Here is a 23,299-nt window from a genome sequence, read left to right on the forward strand (position 1 = left end):
TATACCATGTTCTTGGATTGGAAGAATCAACATTGTGAAAATGACTCTACTACCCAAAGCAATCTACAGATTTAGTGCAATCCCTATCAAACTACCACTGGCATTTTTTACAGAACTAGAACAAAAAATTTCACAAAGTGTATGGAAATAGAAAAGACCCCAAATAGCCAAAGCAATCTTGAGAACGAAAAATGGAGCTGGAGGAATCAGGCTCCCTGACTTCAGACTATACTACAAAGCTACAATAATCAAGACAGTGTGGTACTGGCACAAAAACAGAAATATAGATCAATGGAACAGGATAGAAAGCCCAGAGATAAACCCACACACATGTGGTCACCTTAACTTTGATAAAGGAGGAAAGAATATACAGTGGAGAAAAGACAGCCTCTTCAATAACTGGTGCTGTGAAAACCAGACAGGTACATGTAAAAGTATGAAATTAAAACAATCCCTAACACCATACACAAAAATAAACTCAAAATGGGTTAAAGACCTCAATGTAAGGCCAGACACTATCAAACTCTTAGAGGAAACATAGGCAGAGCACTCTATGACATAAATCACAGCAAGATCCTTATTGATCCATCTCCTAGAGAAATGGAAATAAAAACAAAAATAAACAAATGGGAACTAATGAAACTTAAAAGCTTTTGCACAGCAACGGATACCATAAACAAGACCCAAAGACAACCCTCAGAATGGGAGAAAATATTTGCAAATGAAGCAACTGACAAAGGATTACTCTCCAAAATTTATAAGCAACACATGCAGCTCAATAACATGAAAACAAACAACCCAATCCAAAAATGGGCAGAAGACCTAAATAGACGTTTCTCCAAAGAAGATATACAGATTGCCAACAAACACATGAAAGAATTCTCAACATCATTAATCATTAGAGAAATGCAAATCAAAACTACAATGAGATATCATCTCACACTGGTCAGAATGGCCGTCATCAAAAAATCTAGAAACAATAAATGCTGGAGAGGGTGTGGAGAAAAGGGAACCCTCTTGCTCTGCTGGTGGGAATGTAAATTGATATAGCCACTATGGAGAACAGTATGGAGGTTCCTTAAAAAACTACAAATAGAACTACCATATGACCCAGCAATCCCACTACTGGGAATATACCCTGAGTAAACCATAATTCAAAAGGAGTCATGTACCAAAATGTTTTATTGCAGCTTTATTTACAATAGCCAGAACATGGAAGTAACCTAAGTGTCCATCAACAGATGAATGGATAAAGAAAATGTGGCACATATATACAATGCAATATTACTTAGCCATTAAAAAAGAAACTGAGTTATTTGTAGTGAGGTGGATGTACCTGGAGTCTGTCATACAGAGTGAAGTAAGTCAGAAGGAGAAAAACAATACCATATGCTAACATATATATGTGGAATCTAAGAAAAAAAATGTCATGAAGAGACTAGGGGTAGGACGGGAATAAAATACAGACCTACTAGAGCATGGACTTGAGGATATGGGGAGGGGGAAGGGTAAGCTGTGACGAAGTGAGAGAGTGGCATGGACATATATACACTACCAAACGTAGGGTGGATAGTTAGTGGGAAGCAGCCGCATGGCACAGGGAGATCAGCTAGGTGGTTTGTGACCACCTAGAGGGATGGGATAGGGAGGGTGGGAGGAAGGGAGATGCAATAGGGAAGAGATATGGGAACATATGTATATGTATAACTGATGCACTTTGTTGTAAAGCAGAAACCAACACACCATTGTAAAGCAATTATACTCCAATAAATATGTTAAAAAAATTTTTTTAAAAAAGAGGGAACAAACTGCAATCACCTCCAACGGGGTTTTGGATTCTCTGTCCAAAGATGTTTAGTCATGCGGTTATCACTCTGCCCCTTCAACATCCCAAGGGACAATGAGTGATCAGTGGGGGAGCATTTATCTAGGACGTAAGTTTGAACCATCGTAGATTCCAATTCAAAACTCAATACCCTCAATACAAAACAATATATCTATATGCATCTTTGATCATCCATACCCAGAGGAACTCTATCTCGAAAAGACAACAGACAGGCCATTGCTCAGTTCAGCTGGGTGAGAATGTCAGGACCCAGCCAGGACTCCTTCTCTTCCCTCTCCTCCTCCTTTTCCTTCTTCTCCTCCCTCTCCTTCTTCTAAGAGTAGCTCTCCAGCACATAGCACATCCTTCTAGTATTGAGAAACAATACGGCAAAGTTGTTAAGGGACTGTATCCTGGCACATCTTACCTTTATGACCTTAACAAAGAGTTACTTAATATTTTTCTGCCTCAGTTTCTTTACCTAGGGCATGCCAAGGTCATTGCATGATCACCAGCAACATTAACACGCCCCCATACACACTCCAACTCATATAAATCATGGACTGTGTGGTCGTTGCCACAGTCCAATAACTCGATATATATATATATAATCTGACTAACATGTACATCTGAAAGTGTACTGAAAAAAATGAGGGAGATAAAGGAATCACAAAGCCCAAGCATGTGGCCCCACTCAAGAAGGGCACTCTGCTCTTCAGAACACACACACACACACACACACACACACACACACACACACACACACACACATTTAGAGAAGAAAAAGGGAAAACACACAGAAAATAGGAAGAAGATTCATCAGGTTTGAAGTGAAAGGAAAGAATGAGACAAACTAGCAAGAATGACTATGTACAACATTTTTAGCCCATTCACCCTAATAGTATTTTTAAAGTTAATTAATTAATTTATTTTATTTATTTTGGCTGTGTTGGGTCTTCATTACTGTGCGTGGGCTTTCTCTAACTGCAGAGAGTGGGGGCTGCTCTTCGTTGCAGTGTGCAGGCTTCTCTTTGCGGTGGCTTTTCTTGTTGTGGAGCGTGGGCTCTAGGGGTGTGGGCTTCAGTAGTTGTGGCTCACAGGCTCTAGAGCACAGGCTCAGTAGTTGTGGCACAAGGGCTTAGTTGCTCCACGGCATGTGGGATCTTCCCAGACCAGGGCTAGAACCATGTACCCTGCATTAGCAGGTGGATTCTTAACCACTGCGCCACCAGGGAAGCCCACCCTAATAGCATTTGAAGTGTCATTTCATTTAATCGTTACAACAATCTTGTGAAGTACAATTTAAAGTTCTCAAGGTAACATGCTCAAGGTCATCCAACTAACAAGGGTATAACAAGGCTTTGAAACAGTTGGGCCAGACACTAAGCCTAGGTCCTTTCCTTTCTACCTGCCTCAAGCAAGAGAAGCCAGATTTAAATTTTTATCCATCCATTCAGGGACTGGGAAGAGAAAAGAGGGAGGGTGAGGGACTCTATACCTAGGAAGATAAGTTTCTGTCTGATTCTGCTGCTAAAGAAGCTGTGAAATATTATTTACAATAGCCAAGACATGGAAGCAACCTAAAGTCCATAGACAGAGGAGTGAATAAAGAAGATGTGGTGCATATATACAATGGAATATTACTCAGCCATTGAAAAATGAAATAATGCCATTTGCAGCAACATGGATGGACTTAGAGCTTGCCCTACTGAGTGAAGTAAGTCAGAGAGAAAGACAAATATCATATGTTAACACTTATATGTGAAATCTAAAAAAAAATGGTACAAATGAACTTATTTACAAAACAGAAATAGAGTAACAAATGGAGAAAACAAACTTATAGCTACCGAGGAGAAAGCGGGGGAGGGATAAATTGGGAGACTAGGATTGACATATGCACACTACTATATATAAAGTAGATAACTAATAAGGACATACTGAAAAGCACAGGGAGCTCACTCAGTACTCTGTAATGATGTATATAGGAATAGAATCTAAAAAAGAGTAGATATATGTATATGTGTAACTGATTCACTTTGCTCTACACCTGAAACTAACATTTTATTTTTTAACATCTTTATTAGAGTATAATTGCTTTACAATGGTGTGTTACTTTCTGCTTTATAACAAAGTGAATCAGTTATACATATACATATGTTCCCATATCTCTTCCCTCTTGCATCTCCCTCCCTCCCACCCTCGCTATCCAACCCTTCCATGTGGTCACAAACCACTGAGCTGATCTCCCTGTGCTATGAGGCTGCTTCCCACTAGCTATCTGTTTTACATTTGGTAGTGTATATATGTCAATGCCATTCTCTCACTTTGTCACAGCTTACACTTCCCCCTCCCCATATCCTCAAGTCCATTCTCTAGTAGGTCTGTGTCTTTATTCCCGTCTTGCCCCTAGGTTCTTCATAACCTTTTTTTTTTCTTAGATTCTATATATATATGTGTTAGCATAAGGTATTTCTTTTTCTCTTTCTGATTTACTTAACTCTGTATGACAGACTCTAGGTCTATCCACCTCACTACAAATAACTCAAATTCGTCTATTTTTATGGCTAAGTAATATTTCATTGTATATATGTGCCACATCTTCTTTATTCATTCATCTATTGATGGACACTTAGCTTGGTTTCATGTCCTGGCTATTGTAAATAGAGCTGCAATGAATATTGTGATACATGACTCTTTATGAATTATGGTTTTCTCAGGGTATATGCCCAGTAGTGGGATTGCTAGGTCGTATGGTAGTTCTATTTTTAGTTTTTCAAGGAACCTCCATTCTGTTCTCCACAGTGGCTATATCAATTTACATTCCCACCAACAGTGCAAGAGGTTTCGCTTTTCTCCACACCCTATCCAGTATTTATTGTTTGTAGAATTTTTGATGTTGGCCATTCTGACGGGTGTGAGATGATATCTCATTGTAATTTTGACTTGCATTTCTCTAATGATTAATAATTTTGAGCATTCTTTCATGTGTTTGTTGGCAATCTGTATATCTTCTTTGGAGAAACGTCTATTTAGGTCTTCTGCCCATTTTTGGATTGGGTTGTTTGTTTTTTTGTTATTGAGCTGCATGAGCTGCTTGTAAATATAGGAGATTAATCCTCTGTCAGTTGCTTCATTTGCAAATATTTTCTCCCATTGTGAAAGTTGTCTTTTTGTCTTCTTTATGGTATCCTTTGCTGTGCAAAAGCTTTTAAGTTTCATTATGTCCCATTTGTTTATTTTTGTTTTTATTTCCATTTCTTTAGGAGGTGGGTCAAAAAGGATCTTGCTGTGATTTATGTCATAGAGTGTTCTGCCTATGTTTTCCTCTAAGAGTTTGATAGTGTCTGGCCTTACATTTCAGTCTTTAATCCATTTTGAATTTATTTTTGTTTATGGTGTTAGGGAGTGTTCTAATTTCATACTTTTACATGTACCTGTCCAGTTTCCCAGCACCACTTATTGAAGAGGCTGTCTTTTCTCCACTGTATATTCTTGCCTCCTTTATCAAAGATAAGGTGACCACATGCGCGTGGGTTTATCTCTGGGCTTTCTATCCTGTTCCATTGATCTATATTTCTGTTTTTGTGCCAGTACCATGCTGTCTTGATTACTGTAGCTTTGCAGTATAGTCTTAAGACAGGGAGCCTGATTCCTCCAGCTCCATTTTTCGTTCTCAAGATTGCTTTGGCTATTCGGGATCTTTTCTATTTCCATACACTTTGTGAAATTTTTTGTTCTGGTTCTGTGAAAAATGCCAATGGTAGTTTGATAGGGATTGCATTAAATCTTTAGATTGCTTTGGGTAGTAGAGTCATTTTCACAATGTTGATTCTTCCAATCCAAGAACATGGTATATTTCTCCACCTATTTGTATCATCTTTAATTTCTTTCATCAGTGTCTTATAATTTTTTGCATACAGGCCTTTTGTTTCCTTAGGTAAGGTTGTTCCTAGATATTTTATTCTTTTTGTTGCAATGGAAAATGGGAGTGTTTTCTTAATTTCACTTTCAGATTTTAATCATTAGTGTAGCGGAATGCAAGAGATTTCTGTGCATTAATTTTGTATCCTGCTACTTTACAAAATTCATTGATTAGCTCTAGTAGTTATCTGGCAGCATCTTTAGGATACTCTATGTGTAGTATCATGTCTTCTGCAAACAGTGACAGCTTTACCTCTTCTTTTATGATTTGGATTCCTTTTATTTCTTTTTCTTCTCTGATTGCTGTGGTTAAAACTTCCAAAACAATGTTGAATAATAGTGGTGAGAATGGGTAACTTGTCTTGTTCCTGATATTAGTGGAAATGGTTTCAATTTTTAACCATTGAGGATGATGTTGGCTGTGGGTTTGTCATATATGACCATTATTATGTTGAGGAAAGTTCCCTCTAAGCCTAGTTTCTGCAGGGTTTTTATCATCAATGGGTGTTGAATTTTGTCAAAAGCTTTCTCTGCATCGATTGAGATGATCATATGGTTTTTCTCCTTCAATTTGTCTATATGGTGTATCACGTTGATTGATTTGTGTATATTGAAGAATCCTTGCATTCCTGTGATAAACCCTACTTGATCATGGTGTATGATACTTTTAATGTGCTGTTGGTTCTGTTGGCTAGTATTTTGTTGAGGATTTTTTCATCTGTGTTCATCAGTGATATTGGCTTGTAGTTTTCTTTCTTTGTGACATCTTTTTCCGGTTTTGGTATCAGGGTGATGGTGGCTTCATAGAATGAGTTTAGGAGTGTTCCTCCCTCTGCTATATTTTGGAAGAGTTTGAGAAGTATAGGTGTTAGCTCTTCTCTAAATGTTTTATAGAATTCGCCTGTGAAGCCATCTGGTCCTGGGCTGTTGTTTGTTGGAAGATTTTTAATCACAGTTTCAATTTCAATGCTTGTGATTGGTCTCTTCATATTTTTCTATTTCTTCCTGGTTCAGTCTCAGAAGGTGTGCATTTCTAAGAATTTGTCCTTTTCTTCCAGGTTGTCCCTTTTATTGGCATCTACTTGCTTGTAATAATCTCTCATGATCCTTTGCATTTCTGCAGTGTCAGTTGTTACTTCTTTTTCATTTCTAATTCTATTAATTTGAGTTTTCTCCCTTTTTTTTCTTGATGAGTTTGGCTAATGGTTTATCAATTTTGTTTATCTTCTCAAAGAACAAGCTTTTAGTTTTATTGATCTTTCCATCATTTCCTCATTTTTTTTCATTTATTTCTGATCTGATCTTTATGATTTCTTTCAATCTGCGAATGTTGGGGTTCTTTTGTTCTTCTTTCTCTAATTGCTTTAGGTGTAAGGTTAGGTTGTTTATTTGAGATATTTCTTATTTCTTCACGTAGGGTTGTATTGTTATCAACTTCCCTCTTAGAACTGCTTTTGCTGCATCCCATACGTTTTGAGTCATTGTGTTTTCATTGGCATTTGTTTCTAGGTATTTTTTTATTTCCTCTTTGATTTCTTCAGTGATCTCCTGGTTATTAAATAGTGTATTGCTTAGCCTCCATGTCCTTGTATTTTTCACAGATTTTTTTCCTGAAATTGATATCTAGTCTCATAGCATTGTGGCCAGAAAAGATACTTGATACGATTTCAATTTTCTTAAATTTACCAAGATTTGATTTGTGACCCAAGATACGATCTCTCCTGGAGAACGATCCATGAACCCTTGAGAAGAATGTGTATTCTGTTATTTTTAGATGGAATGTCCTATAAATATCAATTAAGTCCATCTTGTTTAATGTGTCATTTAGAGCTTGAGTTTCCTTATTTATTTTCATTTTGGATGATCTGTCCATTGGTGAAAGTGGAGTGTTCAAGTCCGCGACTATGATTGTGTCACTGTCGATTTCCCCTTTTATGGCTGTTAGTATTTGCGTCTTGTATTGAGGTGCTCCTATGTTGGGTGCATAAATATTTACAATTGTTATATCTTCTTCTTGGATCGATCCCATGATCATTATGTAGTGTCCTACTTTGTCTCTTGTAATAGTCTTTATTTAAAGTCTCTTGTGTCTGATATGAGACTTGCTCCTCCAGCTTTCTTTTGATTTCCATTTGCATGGAATATCTTTTTCCATCCCCTCACTTTCAGTCTGTATGTGTCCCTAGGTCTGACGTGGGTCTCTTGTAGACAGCATATATACGGGTCCTTTCTTTGTATCCATTCAGCCAGTCTATGTCTTTTGGTTGGAGCATTTAATCCATTTACATTTAAGGTAATTATCGATATGTATGTTCCTATTCCCATTTTCTTAATTGTTTTGTGTTTGTTATTGTAGGTCTTTCCCTTCTCTTGTGTTTCCTGCCTAGAAAAGTTCCTTCAGCATTTGTTGTAAAGCTGGTTTGGTGGTGTTGAATTCTCTTAGCTTTTGCTTGTCTGTAAAGCTTTTAATTTCTCCATGAAATCTGAATGAGATCCTTGCTGGGTAGGGTAATCTTGGTTGTAGGTTTTGCTCCTTCATCACTTTAAATATGTCCTGCCACTCCCTTCTGGCTTGAAGAGTTTCTGCTGAAAGATCAGCTGTTAAACTTATGCGGATTCCCTTTTGTGTTATTTGTTGTATTTCCCTTGCTGCTTTTAATATTTTTTCTTTGTAGTTAATTTCTGATAGTTTGATTAATATGTATCTTAGCATGTTTCTCCTTGTATTTATCCTGTATGAACTTTCTATGCTTCCTGGACTTGATTACTTATTTCCTTTCCCATATTAGGAAAGTTTTCAACTATAATCTCTTCCAATATTTTTCAGTCCCTTTCTTTTTCTCTTCGTTTTCTTGGACCCCTATCATTCGAATGTTGGTGCATTTAATGTTGTCCTGGAGGTCTCTGAGACTGTCCTCAGTCCTTTTCATTCTTTTTTCTTTATTCTCTCTGCAGTAGTTATTTCCACTATTTTATCTTCCAGGTCACTTATCCGTTCTTCTGCCTCAGTTATTCTGCTAGTGATCCCACCTATAGAATTTTAAATTTCATTTATTGTGTTGTTCACCTTTGTTTGTTTGCTCTTTAGTTCTTCTAGGTCCTTGTAAACTTTATTTTATTTTTTCCATTCTATTTCCACGATTTTGGATCATCTTTACTATCATTATTCTGAATTCTTTTTCTGGTAGACTGCCTATTTCCCCTTCATTTGTTACATCTGGTGGGTTTTTACCTCACTCCTTCATCTGCTGTGTGCTTTTCTGCCTTCTCATTTTGCTTAACTTACTGTGTTTGGGGTCTCCTTTTTGCAGGCTGCAGGTTCGTAGTTCCCATTGTTTTTGGTGCCTGTTCCCAGTGGCTTAGGTTGGTTCAGTGGGTTGTGTAGGCTTCCTGGTGGAGGGGACTAGTGCCTGTGTTCTGGTGGATGAGGCTGGATCTTGTCTTTCTGGTGGGCAGGTCCAGGTCTGGTGGTGTGTTTTGGGGTGTCTGTGTCCTTATTATGATTTTAGGCAGCCTCTCTGCTGATGGATGTGGTTGTCTTCCTTTCTTGCTAGTTGTTTGGCATAGGGTGTCCAGCACTGTAGCTTGCTAGTGTTTGAGTGAAGCTGGGTCTTGGCATGAGATGGAGAACTCTGGAGGATTTTTGCCATTTGGTATTTTGTGGAGCTGGGAGGTCTCTTTTGGACCAGTGTCCTGAAGTTGGTTTTCCCACCTCAGAGGCACAGTCCTGACGCCTGGCTGGAGCACCAAGAGCCTTTCATCCACACAGCTCAGAGTAAAAGGGATAAAAAATAGAAAGCAAGCAAGCAAGCAAGCAAGAAAGAAAGAAAAAAGGAAAAGAAAGAAAGAAATAAGGAAGAACGAATGAACGAACGAAAGAAAGAAAGAAAGAAAAAATGAAATAAAGTTATTAAAATAAAACTTGTTAAGAAAAAAAAAATTAAGTAAAAAAAATAAATAAAACCAAAAATGGACAGATAGAACCATAGGACAAATGGTAAAAGCAAAGCTACACTGACAAAATCACAGACAGAATCATATACATACTCACTCACAAAAAGAGAAAAAGGGAAAAAATAGATATATCTTCACTCCCAAAGACCACCTCCTCAGTTTGGGATGATTTGTTGTCTATTCAGGTATTCCACATATGCAGGGTACATCAAGTTGATTGTGGAGATTTAATCCACTGCTCCTGAGGCTGCTGGAAGAAATTTTCCTTTCTCTTCTTTGCTCGCACAGCTCCCAGGGTTCAGCTTTGAATTTGCACCCGCCTGTGCGTGTAGGTTGCCTGAGGGCGTCTGTTCTTCGCTCAGACAGGACAGGGTTAAAGGAGAAGCTGATTCGGGGGCTCTGGCTCACTCAGGCCGGGGGTAGGGAGGGGTGCAGATGTGGGGCGAGCCTGCGGCGGCAGAGGTCAACAAGAACTTGCACCAGCCTGAGGAACGTTATGTGTTCTCCCGGGGAAGTTGTCCCTGGATCACGGGACCCTGGCAGTGGTGGGCTGCGCAGGCTCCCGGAAGGGGAGGTGTGGATAGTGACCTGTGCTCGCACACAGGCATCTTGGTGGCAGCAGCAGCAGCCTTAGTGTCTCATGCCCGTCTCTGGGGTCCGCGCTGATAGACGCGGCTCGTGCTCGTCTCTGGAGCTCCTGTAAGCGGCGCTCTTAATCCCCTCTCCTCGTGCACCAGGAAACAGAGGCAAGAAAAAGTCTCTTGCCTCTTCGGCAGGTCCAGACCTTTCCCTGGACTCCCTCCCGGCTAGCCGTGTTGCACTAACCCCTTCACGCTGTTTTCACACTGCCATCTCCAGTCCTCTCCCTGCGATCCGACTGAAGCCCGAGCCTCAGCTCCCAGCCCCGCCCGCCCTGGCAGGTGAGCAGACAAGCCTCTAGGGCTGGTGAGTGCTGGTCGGCACCGATCCTCTGTGCGGGAATCTCTCCGCTTTGCCCTCTGCACCCCTGTGGCTGCGCTCTCCTCCACGGCTCCGAAGCTTCTCCCCTCTGCCACCTGCAGTCTCCACCTGCGAAGGGGTTTCTAGTGTGTGGAAACCTTTCCTCCTTCACAGCTCCTTCCCACTAGTGCATGTCCCGTCCCTATTCTTTTGTCTCTGTTTTTTTCTTTTTTCTTTTGTCCTACCCAGGTACGTGGGGAGTTTCTGGCCTTTTGGGAGGTCTGATGTCTTCTGTCTTCTGTCAGCGTTCAGTGGGTGTTCTGTAGGAGCTGTTCCACATGTAGACGTATTTCTGATGTATGTGTGGTAAGGAAGGTGATCTCCGTGTCTTACTCTTCCGCCATCTAGAAGCTCCTCTAACAGAGCATTTTAAATCAATTTCACTCCAATTTAAAAAAAAGCAACTGTGAAGCCTGGAGTGAGTTCCTTCTCTACCCCTTTTGTCTCTTGTCCCTGATGACAGGGTTGGGTAGGGGCTCTCTAGAGCTAAGACTTCAGTGCTCTCTCCACCTCAGCATCCATGCTGGCAAACATCGCTTTCCTGCCTGCTGTGTCAAAGTGTTCAGGAAGCTTCTAAACACCTGGGATCTGGTGTTTCTTCTTTTTCTCCTCCTCTTTTTCAGATGGGAGACAATGTGTGTTATAGAGACTTTGTTTTCCTTTAATCATCCTAGCCTGAAATGTGCAGCCAACATTCTGGTCTCCTGAGCTCCTCACAGTCATCCGGGGGGAGGGTGACAGTAAAACTCTCACTTGTTTCCAGATGTTACCATATATTAAATATGGGTTCCTATGGTAAAATGACTGGCTTTCGAATTCAGTGTGGCAGTCTCTGCATGCTCTGGGCCTTGGAGAAGTAAAGGAGGAGGGAGTGTCCCAAGTCAGAAAAGGAAGGGCTTGAGCACTGTGTTCATAGGCTCAGGGCTCCCTCTTCCCTGCTCTGTACATGAGTGATGAACCTCAGGCACACTCAGAGCTAGTGGAGGTAAGATCCCCCAGCTGGTCCAGAGGGAAGCCAGGTTTTGACTGGGAAAGAGCAGCAGCCTCCTGTGTTTTAACAAAAGGGGATTCTGTGAAAGGTTGAGAAATTCTGGGAGATGTACTTACCATCAGAAGCCACACAGTTTCCCCTTTCTTTATGTGAGGAGTTTGTGGGGCCAGATTCAGCAGCTAACCCAACCCTGATGATGAAGAAACAGAGTTTCTCTGAAAGCGAGAGCATATTTAACACTACCCATTGGGTGAGATTCAGATGAACAAACAGGGAGAATGATGTCAGGAGTCAAGGGAAAATTCCAGAGTCGGGATCCAGAACAGTGTGGGGTGGGGTACAGGAAGCACAAGTCGAGGCAGGCAGGAGAGTCTGGCCAGGGCGAGGTACTGCATGACAGGGAAATTCCTTTGCATCCAGTGCCAAGGCCCAGGGAGGGCACAGAGTACCCCAGCTTCAGAGCTAAGTTCATATCCTACAGGGCCTGAGACAAGCTGGGTGACACCACAGGACAGAGAGGAGGAAGCAGTTTCCTTGAGGCTGAGAATCCTACCAGATGCAGCAGCAGGTTCTGCCTGGAGCTGCCTCTGTCAGGGGCTTTTGAGAGGGAGTTTGAGTGAAGAGAGGGACCTAGTCTAAGCCCAGGGGGGAGCTAAACTGAGGCAAGAGGCATGGAGCTCAGCTGTGGTCATGGTGCTAGTAGTAGCCCAGAGGGAGGTGAGTTATTCAACTGACTGACAATGAACATTGGGTGGAGAAGGCATCAGAAGCTGTCTGTCCTTTGCTGAGACCTTACTCTTCCTCTTAACTCCTCCTAAAAGAGAGAGACTTCTCAGAAATCAAATAATGCCATACATTCTCCCATTCATTCATTCATTCAGTTAGTCAGTCAGTCATTCATTCTACAATCGCCAAGCACTGAGCAGCTACTACATACCAGGCACCATGTAAGGATGCATGTGGACCAATGGCTATAGGGACACATTGGGAGGCTCATCCAGGACTCAGGATCATAAGAGGTGACCACCTGTGGAACGAGCAGGTGCTCTATAAACATTTAAGTATTTGTCTGGGGGCAGGGGAAGGAGGAACTATCCACACGTCTGGGTTTTAAGGGTGATTAGGATTTTCCAAAGCCACACCTAGTAACATATTGTGTTTTGAGGACAACTCTGAAGCAGTGACTTCAGTTTCATGTTGTTGATCAGAGGAAAATGTCAGTGTAAGGACTCAGGGGATCCCTATTCTTATGTCCCCAGAAAAGTCCATGGCAAGGAGACTCTTCAGGATCCAGCCATCATGGAGGGAAGGTGTACCTGGGCAGGTGCTCAGAGGCTACTCACCTTCTGCCATCCTGAATGCTATTACTGCTCAGGGTACCCAGGCTCTGTCACTATGCTACCCTGGACCTCCTCCAGAGTGAAAGCAATCTGGTTCAAAACAAGCATTTTATTATTTCAGCCTTTCCCTTCCTCTCTCAGACCCTTGTCCACTGAGTGATGATAAACTAAATGAGTCCTTTACTTCCATGTATGCTAACTCATGCCCCCTCCTATTTTCAGGAGTGCTGGAAATAACTTCTGTTTATCTCCAGAGCCACTTCAAACATTAAGCATCTTTATTCTTACTTAAGGGGATTCATCTTAGCAAATATTAAGGGCTTACCCAAAAGGCAGGGCTCTTTCTGACCTCACATTGCCACTCACACAATGCTTTCCCAGGCCTGTGAGTAGGCCGAGCTCCAAACCAGGAAGGCTGAGCTGCCCCTTTCCACCTTTAATCATTTTCCTGCCTGGACTTAATTTCCTCTGTAGGCATTAGGAGCAAGGGTGGGTTAGGACAAAGGTGAACATAGGATTTCTGTGTAGAAATCCTTTTCTCATGGGGTCTATTGTTTGATCTTGGGTGAGTTATTTCACCTTTTGTGTCATCAAACTCAGTTATCACTTGAGGAGTGTGGACTCAGTGAGGGTCTCTGAGATCCATGAAACTAGTGATTGTGAACTAGGCTGAGTACCTTGCCCTAGGAGGTTCCTACTCTGCTGAGGGGGAGGGGTCTTCGTACTGGGATAGCTCCTAGAATGAGATATGACTGGTGTATATTAAGGACTTGATTAATGTTTGTTGAATGAATGAGGATACAAATATTACCATGGGAACACCGCTGTTTTGAGCAGATACAGCTCTGATGCTCAGAAAGCTCCCAAATTATACAGAGCGAGAGAGAGGAGAAAAACATTGCAGCCTGCAAGATCCTCAGGTGTTGGGTCTGGAGTTGAAAGTGGGCAAGAGGCGGGGGAGGATTCATCCCTGAGGGCTCCATGGATGGGCTTGTGGTGAAGGTGGTTAGAAAAGCCTTGCATGTTTTCAGGTGGGGGTAAGGAGAGAGGGTTGTGTTAAGAAAGAGGGAAGGGCCATGACCAGAAGGCTGGGTGGAGTGGAGGGAAAAGTCTATCCCAGAAGAGGAATTAGCTCTTGAAAATCTCTGAAGAAGGAGAAGGGTGAGGGTGTGGTTGGTGAAAGCAGAGCAGGTTTACCCAGATTAGCAACCAGTCAGAGAGGGGTAGGGTTGGTGGGGGAGTGATAATTAAGTAATTCCAAATGTATGTAGTTCAGTGGAATTAGGAGAAAGATGGAAGGGATTGATATAAGGGCCTAGGATATTCCAGACAAGGAGTCTATAACCAGTCAATTCCATGATCTCTAGCACCTGCCTTTATAAGGCAGACAACTCGTGCCCACCTCAGTTCCTCTGCTCCCCTTCCATTCCCACTTATTCACGTGCTCAAATGTATCCATCCCACAGAACTTGAGGAACAACCATCTCAAGGGAAAAGAGAGCAGGAAGGCGGCAAGACCACAAAAGCACTCAGCTCTTCCTACAGAGTTAACTCATTAATCCCTTCAGGAACCCTATGGCTCACCTGTCCCCCAACACAGGCCCTATATTTGAGTCCAAGGGGTGGGTGGCAGCAGGAATGAGTCCCAGGTGACATCATTGTCAGACAGCCAAGAGGGTGGTTTTCATCACAAAAGCTGAGCCAACTGGTAATTGAGAGGAATGGGGTGAATCATGTTTGCCAGGTAAGGAATGAAAACAGAGGGGCCTTGGGTGTTTGTATTTCCTTGAGGCAGAGCTCATTCATTGCATAAAAAGCCTGCTGGCTGTTGACTTCACATCAGGCGGTAGCAACCAGACAACTGCTCCTTCTCTGTGTATCAGGTGAGTCTCTGATTGGAATTCATTTGAAATTTTTATTTCTTCACTGTTGGAAAATGGACAAAGACAAAGATGAGTAAGAGTCATTAATAATTAATAATACTCTGAAGCAGGATATTAATTGGAGAGAGAGAATATTGGGACATCTTTATTTTAAATGAAATACAGTTTGGGCTTGAAGGGACCTTGGAGCTGGTGAAGCCAGCCACCTCAGTGGACAGCTGTGGAACTAGGGGTCAGGGAAGGGGACAGATTTGTTCAAGTTCCCATAGTAAATTAGTAACAGTGTTACAACTAGAACTCAGACTCAGGAAACACTCAGCAACACCATTATTCTCTCTGTTTATGACAACTTATTATAAAAAATTTAATTCATAAGATGGATCTCTACTCAACATTTATTATATTTAAGTCATGATGCTAGGCACTGTGGAGGAATCAGATGGTCACAGAACTTACTCAACAAACTTACAACCTAGCAGGGAAGATAACGCATGTACACACACGTAGATGAAATGCAAAGTAGATAAGACAGGTGTGTGTGGGGGTGCAGGGAAGGGTGGTGGCAGTTTGGGGGAGCTGTGCCCAAGAAGAGCTCCCAGTGATGGCACATGAGTGAGCTATGATGGAGGAGTATTTAGACAGAGATAGGAAGGGAAGCATTTCAGAGAGGATAGTGAATGCAAGGCCAGTGTGAAGTCGTAGGAGCTCAGATTCACATAGAGTCATCCTGTAAGTCGCAAGGTGTTCTGTGTGGTACTAGGGGTGTGTGTGCTGCAGTTGTTTCTACATTATCACTTTTCAAAAGACTTAATATGTGGTCTTGGGTAGGTGTCAGTGAGGGATATGACATGTCTGGGAAGAAACAGATCCAAGGAATGAGCCAATGAATCCCACTGAAACGGAGCAGAACGAATTATCTTTAAGTTTTTCCTCTTGAAACGACCCAGAAATTTCAAAGCATATTTTAATTCTCATGTATATAGCTAGAGGGGAGGAGAGGCTCTCTCATCTAAAGGGAACTGAAATGAAATCTATTTGGTATTTAACTTGGTTTCTTCTCTGTTTAATCAAATCATTGAGTCAGCTTTTCTGTCTCTAGGTCCAGCCTACTTTAAAGCATGAGTTCCTACCAGCAGAAGAAGCCTTGCATCCCACCCCCCGAGCCTCAGCAGCAGCAGGTGAAACAGCCCTGCCAGCCTCCACCCCAGGAACCATGTGTCCCTGAAACCAAGGAAACATGCCACACCAAAATGCCAGAGCCCTGTCACCCCAAGTTTCCTGAGCCATGCCAACCAAAGTCTCCAGAGCCCTGCCACCCCAAAGTTCCAGAGCCGGGCCACCCCAAAGTTCCAGAGCCTGGCCACCCCAAAGTTCCAGAGCCTGGCCACCCCAAAGTTCCAGAGCCATGTCCTTCACCAGTTATCCCAGGGCCAGCTCAGCAGAAGACCAAGCAGAAGTAATTTGGTCCACATCCAAGCCCTTGAGGAGCCACCCACCAGATGCTGAATCTCCTCTCCCATTCTACTTCTGCATCCCATTTACAATTAATGTGCTGTCATCCTGAGTCATAACCCTTCTCTCTTTGCACTCTCTACAACTGTTTTCCTCACACTCAGTCTGGAGGGCTCCTGAGCCTTTGAATAAGGCTGAAAGGCTCATTGGCTGAGCTAGTTTTCTGGCTGCTCAGGGCTCATCTGAAGAGGGATATTGGGGTCAGTGGAATCAAGTGAATTTTCCTGCTCTGCCCCCACTAAATCACTTTAAACTCCATAACTGGCTATGTATGTCATTGGCCTACTCGGCTTTCTTCAAGTTTCTTTCACCTGAAGCAGGAACGGCACACAGTGAGGGCTGGTTGTGAGGGCTGCGATCAGAAAGTGCCTGATCTCAGCACTAGGAATGTGTGTGTGTGTGTGTGTGTGTGTGTGTGTGTGTGTGTGTGTGTGTGATGGTTGTACTCACGGGCATTGCTGGGTTGGCACTGGGAAAGCAGGCAAGGCCATCACATCCTGTTACTTTGAGCAGCCTGAGCTAGAGCAGGGCTGTCTTCTTGCCCTTGAGTATATTCTTCATATCTGAGTGTAGATGGTGGCTGCTTCAGGCCATCTCTGACTCTGAGTCCATGCACCCAAATTGCCTTTATTCTGTTCTTATTTCTTTATTATTATTATTATTATTATTCCAACATGATTATCTATTCTTCACTCATCCTCCCTTCCTGATGCCCCAACACATGGAGCCAAGCTCTTAAATACTCACACTCACAGACAGAGACACACACATCTACATCCACAAACACATACCTACCCATACACTCACATACAGAGAGAGACACACACAGATCCCCCAAATTACAAAACACACACACACACACACACAGACACACACACACACACACACACACACACACTGATTCAATCAACTTAGTCTTTTTTTTTTTCTTTCACTGAATCCCCAATATGAAGACCCCAATGCTGTAGCAGGAAGGAGAGTAGTATCCACAGTGTGTGCCTTAGGAGGAGTCTGAGAGGTTGATCTTCACCCCCTCTCCCATATGAAAATACACTCACACAAATACACACTGACACAGAGGCACACATGCACCTTCTCTCTCTCTCCCTTTCTTTCTACACACACACACACACACACACACACACACACACACACTCACACACGGTACCTCTCACAGCAGAACATGAAAGTAAATGCAGCAAATAAAAAAGAGAAAGAAAATTTTAGGCAGGTTTCAGAAGGGAAAGGTGTTAATCCATATGAGACAAAAAGTCAGCATAGGGGCTTCCCTGGTGGCACAGTGGTTGAGAGTATGCCTGCCGATGCAGGGGACGCGGGTTCGTGTCCTGGTCCGGAAATATCCCACATGCTGTGGAGCGGCTGGGCCTGTGAGCCATGGCCGCTAAGCCTGCGCATCCGGAGCCTGTGCTACTTAACGGGAGAGGCCACAACAGTGAGACGCCCGTGTACCACACACACACACACAAAAAAAAGTCAGCATAAAGTTGAGGGAGAGCAGATCATTAAGATATATTGATAAAATGCAACCTAAGTGTCCAGTGATAGATGAATGGATAGAGAAGATGTGGTGTATACATATACAATGGACTATTACTCTGCCATAATAAAGAATGAAATCTTGCCATTTGTGGCAACGTGGATGGACATAGAGGGTATTATCTTGAGATAACTCACACAGAGAAAGACAAATACTGTATGATTTCACTAATATGTGAAATCTGCAAAAAAGAAAAGAAAACAGAAAGATTCATAGATACAGAGAACAAACTGGGGGTCACCAAAGGGAAGGGTTTGAGGAGATAGGCAAAATAGGTGAAGGGAATTAAGAGGTACAAACTTCCAGTTATAAAATAAATAAGTCACAGGAAAGTAATGAACAGCTGAGCAAATATTGTCAATAATATTGCAATAATTTCATGGTGGCAGATGGTTACTAGACACTGTGATGATCAACTTGTAATGTATATATTAAAGTTGAATCACTATGTTGTACAACTGAAACTAATATATTGTATGTCAATTATATTTCAATTAAAAAAAATAAAAGGAAAAGTTATGGAGAACCTAGGGGCAGGATGGGAGTAAAGACACAAACCTACTAGAGAATGGACTTGAGGACACGGGGAGGGGGAAGGGTAAGCTGGGATGTAGTGAGAGAGTGACATGGACTTATATATACTACCAAATGTAAAATAGATAGCTAGTGGGAAGCAGCTGCATAGCACAGGGAGATCAGCTCCGTGCTTTGTGACCACTTAGAGGTGTGAGATAGGGAGGGTGGGAGGGAGAGAGACGCAAGAGGGAAGAGATATGGGGATATATGTATATGTATAGCTGATTCACTTTGTTATAAAGCAGAAACTAACACACCATTGTAAAGCAATTATACTCCAATAAAGATGTTAAAAAAAAAAAAGAGGAAACGAAATTGAGTTTTTCTGCAGTAAGGTGGATAGACCTAGAGACTGTCATACAGAGTGAAGTAAGTCAGAAAGAGAAAAACAAATACCGTATGCTAACACATATATATGGAATTTTTAAAAAAGGTTCTGAAGAACTTAGGGGCAGGACAGGAATAAAGACGCAGACGTAGAGAATGGACTTGAGGACACGGGGAGGGGGAAAGGTAAGCTGGGACGAAGTGAGAGAGTAGCACTGACATATATACACTACCAAATTTAAAATAGATAGCTAGTGGGAAGCAGCTGCATAGCACAGGGAGATCAGCTTGGTGCTTTGTGACGACCTAAAGGGGTGGGACAGGGAGGGTAGGAGGGAGGCTCAACAAGGAGGGGATATGGGGATATATGTATACGTATAGCTGATTCACTTTGTTATACAGTAGAAACTAACACACCACTGTAAAGCAATTATATTCCAATAAAGGTGTTAAAAAAGTGTTGGAAGTTGTGAAGCTCATAGTTTAATCAAGTGACCAAGACAGTATGTCTTCCAAAATTATAATTTTGCTTAAAAGTTCACATTTTATCAATGGCAATAAATGCTGTTTAATTTTCTATTGTTGTTTAACAAGTGACAACAAAATTAGCATCTTAAAATAATGCATATTTGTTATCTCATGGCTTCCAGGGGTTAGGAGTGTGAGGCATGCCTTAGCTGGGTCCTCTGCTCAGGGTCTCATAGGTTGCCATTAAGATGTTGGCAAGGCTGTGGCCAATTTCCAAGCTCATTCAGGTTGTTGGCAATATTGATTTCCTCGTGGCTCCAGCTTTTTGCTGCTGTCCAATGGAATCCTCTCTCAGGTCCTAGAATCCACCTGCAGTTCCTAGAGGCTGTCTGAAATTCCTTGCCAAGTGAACTTCTCCAACATGGGCACATAGGCTCTTGATTCATCAAACCTGCAAAGGGGGTGTCTAGCTCCAGTCTGTTAGTCAGAGTCACATACACTACAAAATCACAAGAGTGGTATCCCCTCTCCTTTTCTGTAATCCATTGGTCAGAAGCAGGTAACAGATCACAGGTCCACACTCAAGGGGAGGGGATTACCTAAAGCATAAATGGCAGGAAGGGAACTGTTGGGGAGTCACCTTAGGGTCTGACTGCCACAAATACTGTGAGCTGTTTTCCTTTAAGTGACAGGTTCAATTAATTCATTGCTGAAGAAATGTCTGCCTAATACCCAAGTCTGACTAACCACAGTTTGCTCATCAGTCATTCTTTCAAGTAAAAATTATGTTTATGCTTCATGAAGAACAGCTAGTTCAGATCAAAATTCAGTGGCACAAAGGCTTTTTCTTGAGATAATCATCATGCTTTGAAAGGCAGCAGAAGTGATTTATGTATATTTTCCATTTTGTCACATAGAATTTCAACAAAGAAAAAAGTATATACTGAAGGGTGGAGATGTATTTAAAGGATTTTCTTAAGTGGAACTGGCATTGTTACCTTCATATGGGTGATAGGTGAAGAATGCAATGATACTTTTCAGAGGCAAGTCAGAAGATCGGACAGAGTGAGTAATTTACGCAAAGAATAAGGAGTCTCTCACCTCGGGTACTCTGTGGTTCTGAGACCCACAACTTTTTGGAGACAGCCTTCCCTATTTAAAGATATACCCCTATGTAAATATCAGATATCTGCATTTAAAAAAAAACACCTTACACATAAATAACCAATTTTCCAATTTCTGTGAGAATAGGGTACACAAATGGGTAGTAAGTTGAACTTTTCTCTTTTAATAGTTGATCTTATTTCTCAAATCCACAGGAGCTGTTTAACCCTCCTTCAACCTGACTCTTCTCCAGCATATGACAGCCCTGCGAGGCTACTTTTATTGAGATAGTAATTTGTGAGATTTTAGGTTCTCTGCATCTCAAGGCTTTGTATAGTTGCCTTGTCTCAGGGGCCAATGTGGCTGGACCAAAAGTAGGAGTTGCCTTATTTTTGCAAATCTAGGCACATTATACATAGTATGCTAGACCAACAATTCTCAAAGTATGACCTGTATGTCCCTGGGGGTCCCTGAGATCTTATTAGGGAGTCTGTGATGTCAAGACTGATAACAAAATAATAAGATAGTTTGTCTTTTTACTGTACTGTTATTGTACAGATGGTTCAATATGAATGGGGAGAAAAGGTAAAATTCCTGACATTTTAGCAAGAATCAAGGCAGTGGCACCAAGTTGTACTAGTAAATAATGTATGAGGTTATTTCATTCATATCTGATTTACAAACCCTACACAGTAAGAAGTAAGAGAAGCATTCAAGTGATTGGTATAATCCACTAAGTCAGTGCATGCTATTCAAGTTCTACTAAGTTTTGTTTTTTGTTTTTTTTTTGTTTTTTAAAGAAAACATTTTTAATCTCACAGCACAGTACCTTGAAAAGTACAGTAGTACAGTACAACAGCTGGCATGCAGGGGCTGGCATCGAGTTAACAGGCAAGAAGAGTTATTGACTGGAAGAGGAGAGGAGGTGGGAGATGGTAGAGCTGAAGGATCATCAACAATACGAGACGGAGGGCAAGCTGCAATTTCACTCACACCTGATGTTGATGGCACAGGTTCTGGTTCCTTTCTGGATTCAATTCTACCTACCCTCTTGTAAAAACGATCCAGTGATGTCCGGGTAGGAGCTCTTTTTTTTGTCATCACAGATGACACGGTAGCACTGGATCGCATTCTGAATGGCTGCTGCAACCCTCGTGTACCATTCTACGTTCGGGTCCTGTGCTCAAAAACTAAAAGTGCCTCCTCAAATAAAGACAATCCCCTTGTCATTTCCTGTGTTGTGAATCTCTACTGTTCTTCAGTTACTTCTTCTTCCTCTTGTCTCTCTTCGTTCTTTCTCTGGGCCTCCAATTCTGTCAGGTCTTTATTAGTAAGCTCCTCGTGTTGCACAGCAAGGTGTTCAATGTATGAAAGACACGTGAACTAGCTTATGTGATTGGACAGGAGAATGCACGTTCGAATCTTTGAAAATTCGCACCTTGAAGCTTCATATGTAGCAGACTTACTGTATAAATAAATCCTAATATATTAGTAATTTCAACAAATGTAAATGGATTAAAGTCTCCAGTTAAAAGATAATTAGATAGAAAGAAAAAAAATCTAGTTACAGTTTTTAAGGGGCACATGAAAACATGATCTAAAGGTCCAACAGAAGAATAAAGAAATATATATCCTACAAATTATTAACCAGCTGGTGTGGCCTGTATAAATCTCTCTTTTAGAAACAGATTTTAAAGCAATATAAACTGATACAAAAACATTACTAGAAATAGAGGCTGTGACTACAAATATAAGATTCAATTCTAAACTTGAAAGATAAACAATTCTAAACTTGTATGTACCTAATAACAAAGCTTCAAAATATATGAAATAAAAACTGAAAGAATTACAGGGAGAAATCAGAAAATCCACTAGAGTAGGAAATTTTAACACATATCAGAATCTGAAAGATCAAGTAGAAGAAAAAAAAACAGTAAAACAGAGAAAATTTAACCAACACAATTAACAAGCTTGGTCTAATGAACACCCAATAGTTGGAAAATACGCATACTTTTAAGCATTAACACAACATTTACAAAAACTTAGCATATTTTAGGTCAGATGGCAAATCTCAACAAATTTTAACATCCCAAGTCTTATATGAATCTATCCTTGGACCACAATCCAATGAAAGCAGAAATTAATAATAAGAACAGAACTTAAAAATCTACATGTTAGGAAATGGAAAAAAAATCCACATATATAAGTCAAAAAAGAAATCATGAGGAAAAATAAAAAATACTTAGAATTTAAAAACAAATATTTCTATAGCACTTTAACCTGACAAACATTATTTCGTTTGATCATTAGAAACTAATCCTGTGAGGCACACAGAATCCATATTCTCTCTGCTTGACAGCACAACAGCAGAAATGCTGTATGTTATGTAATGACTAAAGCTACTTTTTATATATAAATAAAATACATATCAAAAGTGATTTAAAAACTGGGAAATATAAGTGAAAGTGTTCACTACTAAAAATATTAAAGGGAAAGAAAAGCAACCCTCTCTTTTAGAAGCTATACTGAACAGCTAAGAAAGTCACAAAGAAAGAATTTAATATAAATGTTTAAAGCTCAAAAATTCCATTAAATCATTTTGGTTTAAGAAGTCTCTTAGATCCTTCTATAGTATATACAAACTCATATGGTAAAGTATTTATTATTCATATGAGATAAACAAACACTGTCAAAAATCTTTGCACAAGTTAAGGAACCATTCCTGCTCACACAGAGTCCTGATCTCCTGATTCCAACGTCTGTTCAATGGTGCATTGGCAATTAATGGCTCTCCCCAAACTGCCTACGGTACAAAAGGAATTTTCATTTAAGGTTCCCCTC

At 41.2% G+C, this 23,299-nt stretch overlaps 2 protein-coding genes across 3 annotated transcripts in view; both read left to right on the forward strand.

Moving 5' to 3' along the window:
- The window catches only part of S100A9 (S100 calcium binding protein A9), a 392,565-nt gene that overhangs the window by 13,332 nt on the left and 355,934 nt on the right, over positions 1 to 23,299 (forward strand). The gene's annotated exons all lie outside the window — the stretch shown is intronic.
- On the forward strand, positions 16,032 to 16,373 carry SPRR1B (small proline rich protein 1B). Of its 2 annotated transcripts, XM_067032217.1 has the most exons (2): positions 16,032 to 16,235; positions 16,293 to 16,373. In XM_067032217.1, the coding sequence occupies exons 1-2, from the start codon at positions 16,032 to 16,034 to the stop codon at positions 16,371 to 16,373; spliced, it is 285 nt and encodes a 94-aa protein (XP_066888318.1). The 2 variants fall into 2 exon arrangements, with proteins under 2 accessions (XP_066888318.1, XP_058895959.1); XM_059039976.2 differs by having other exon boundaries at positions 16,032 to 16,373.

This window comes from Kogia breviceps, chromosome 1 (assembly GCF_026419965.1).
Source record: "Kogia breviceps isolate mKogBre1 chromosome 1, mKogBre1 haplotype 1, whole genome shotgun sequence".
Lineage (NCBI taxonomy): Eukaryota > Metazoa > Chordata > Mammalia > Artiodactyla > Physeteridae > Kogia > Kogia breviceps.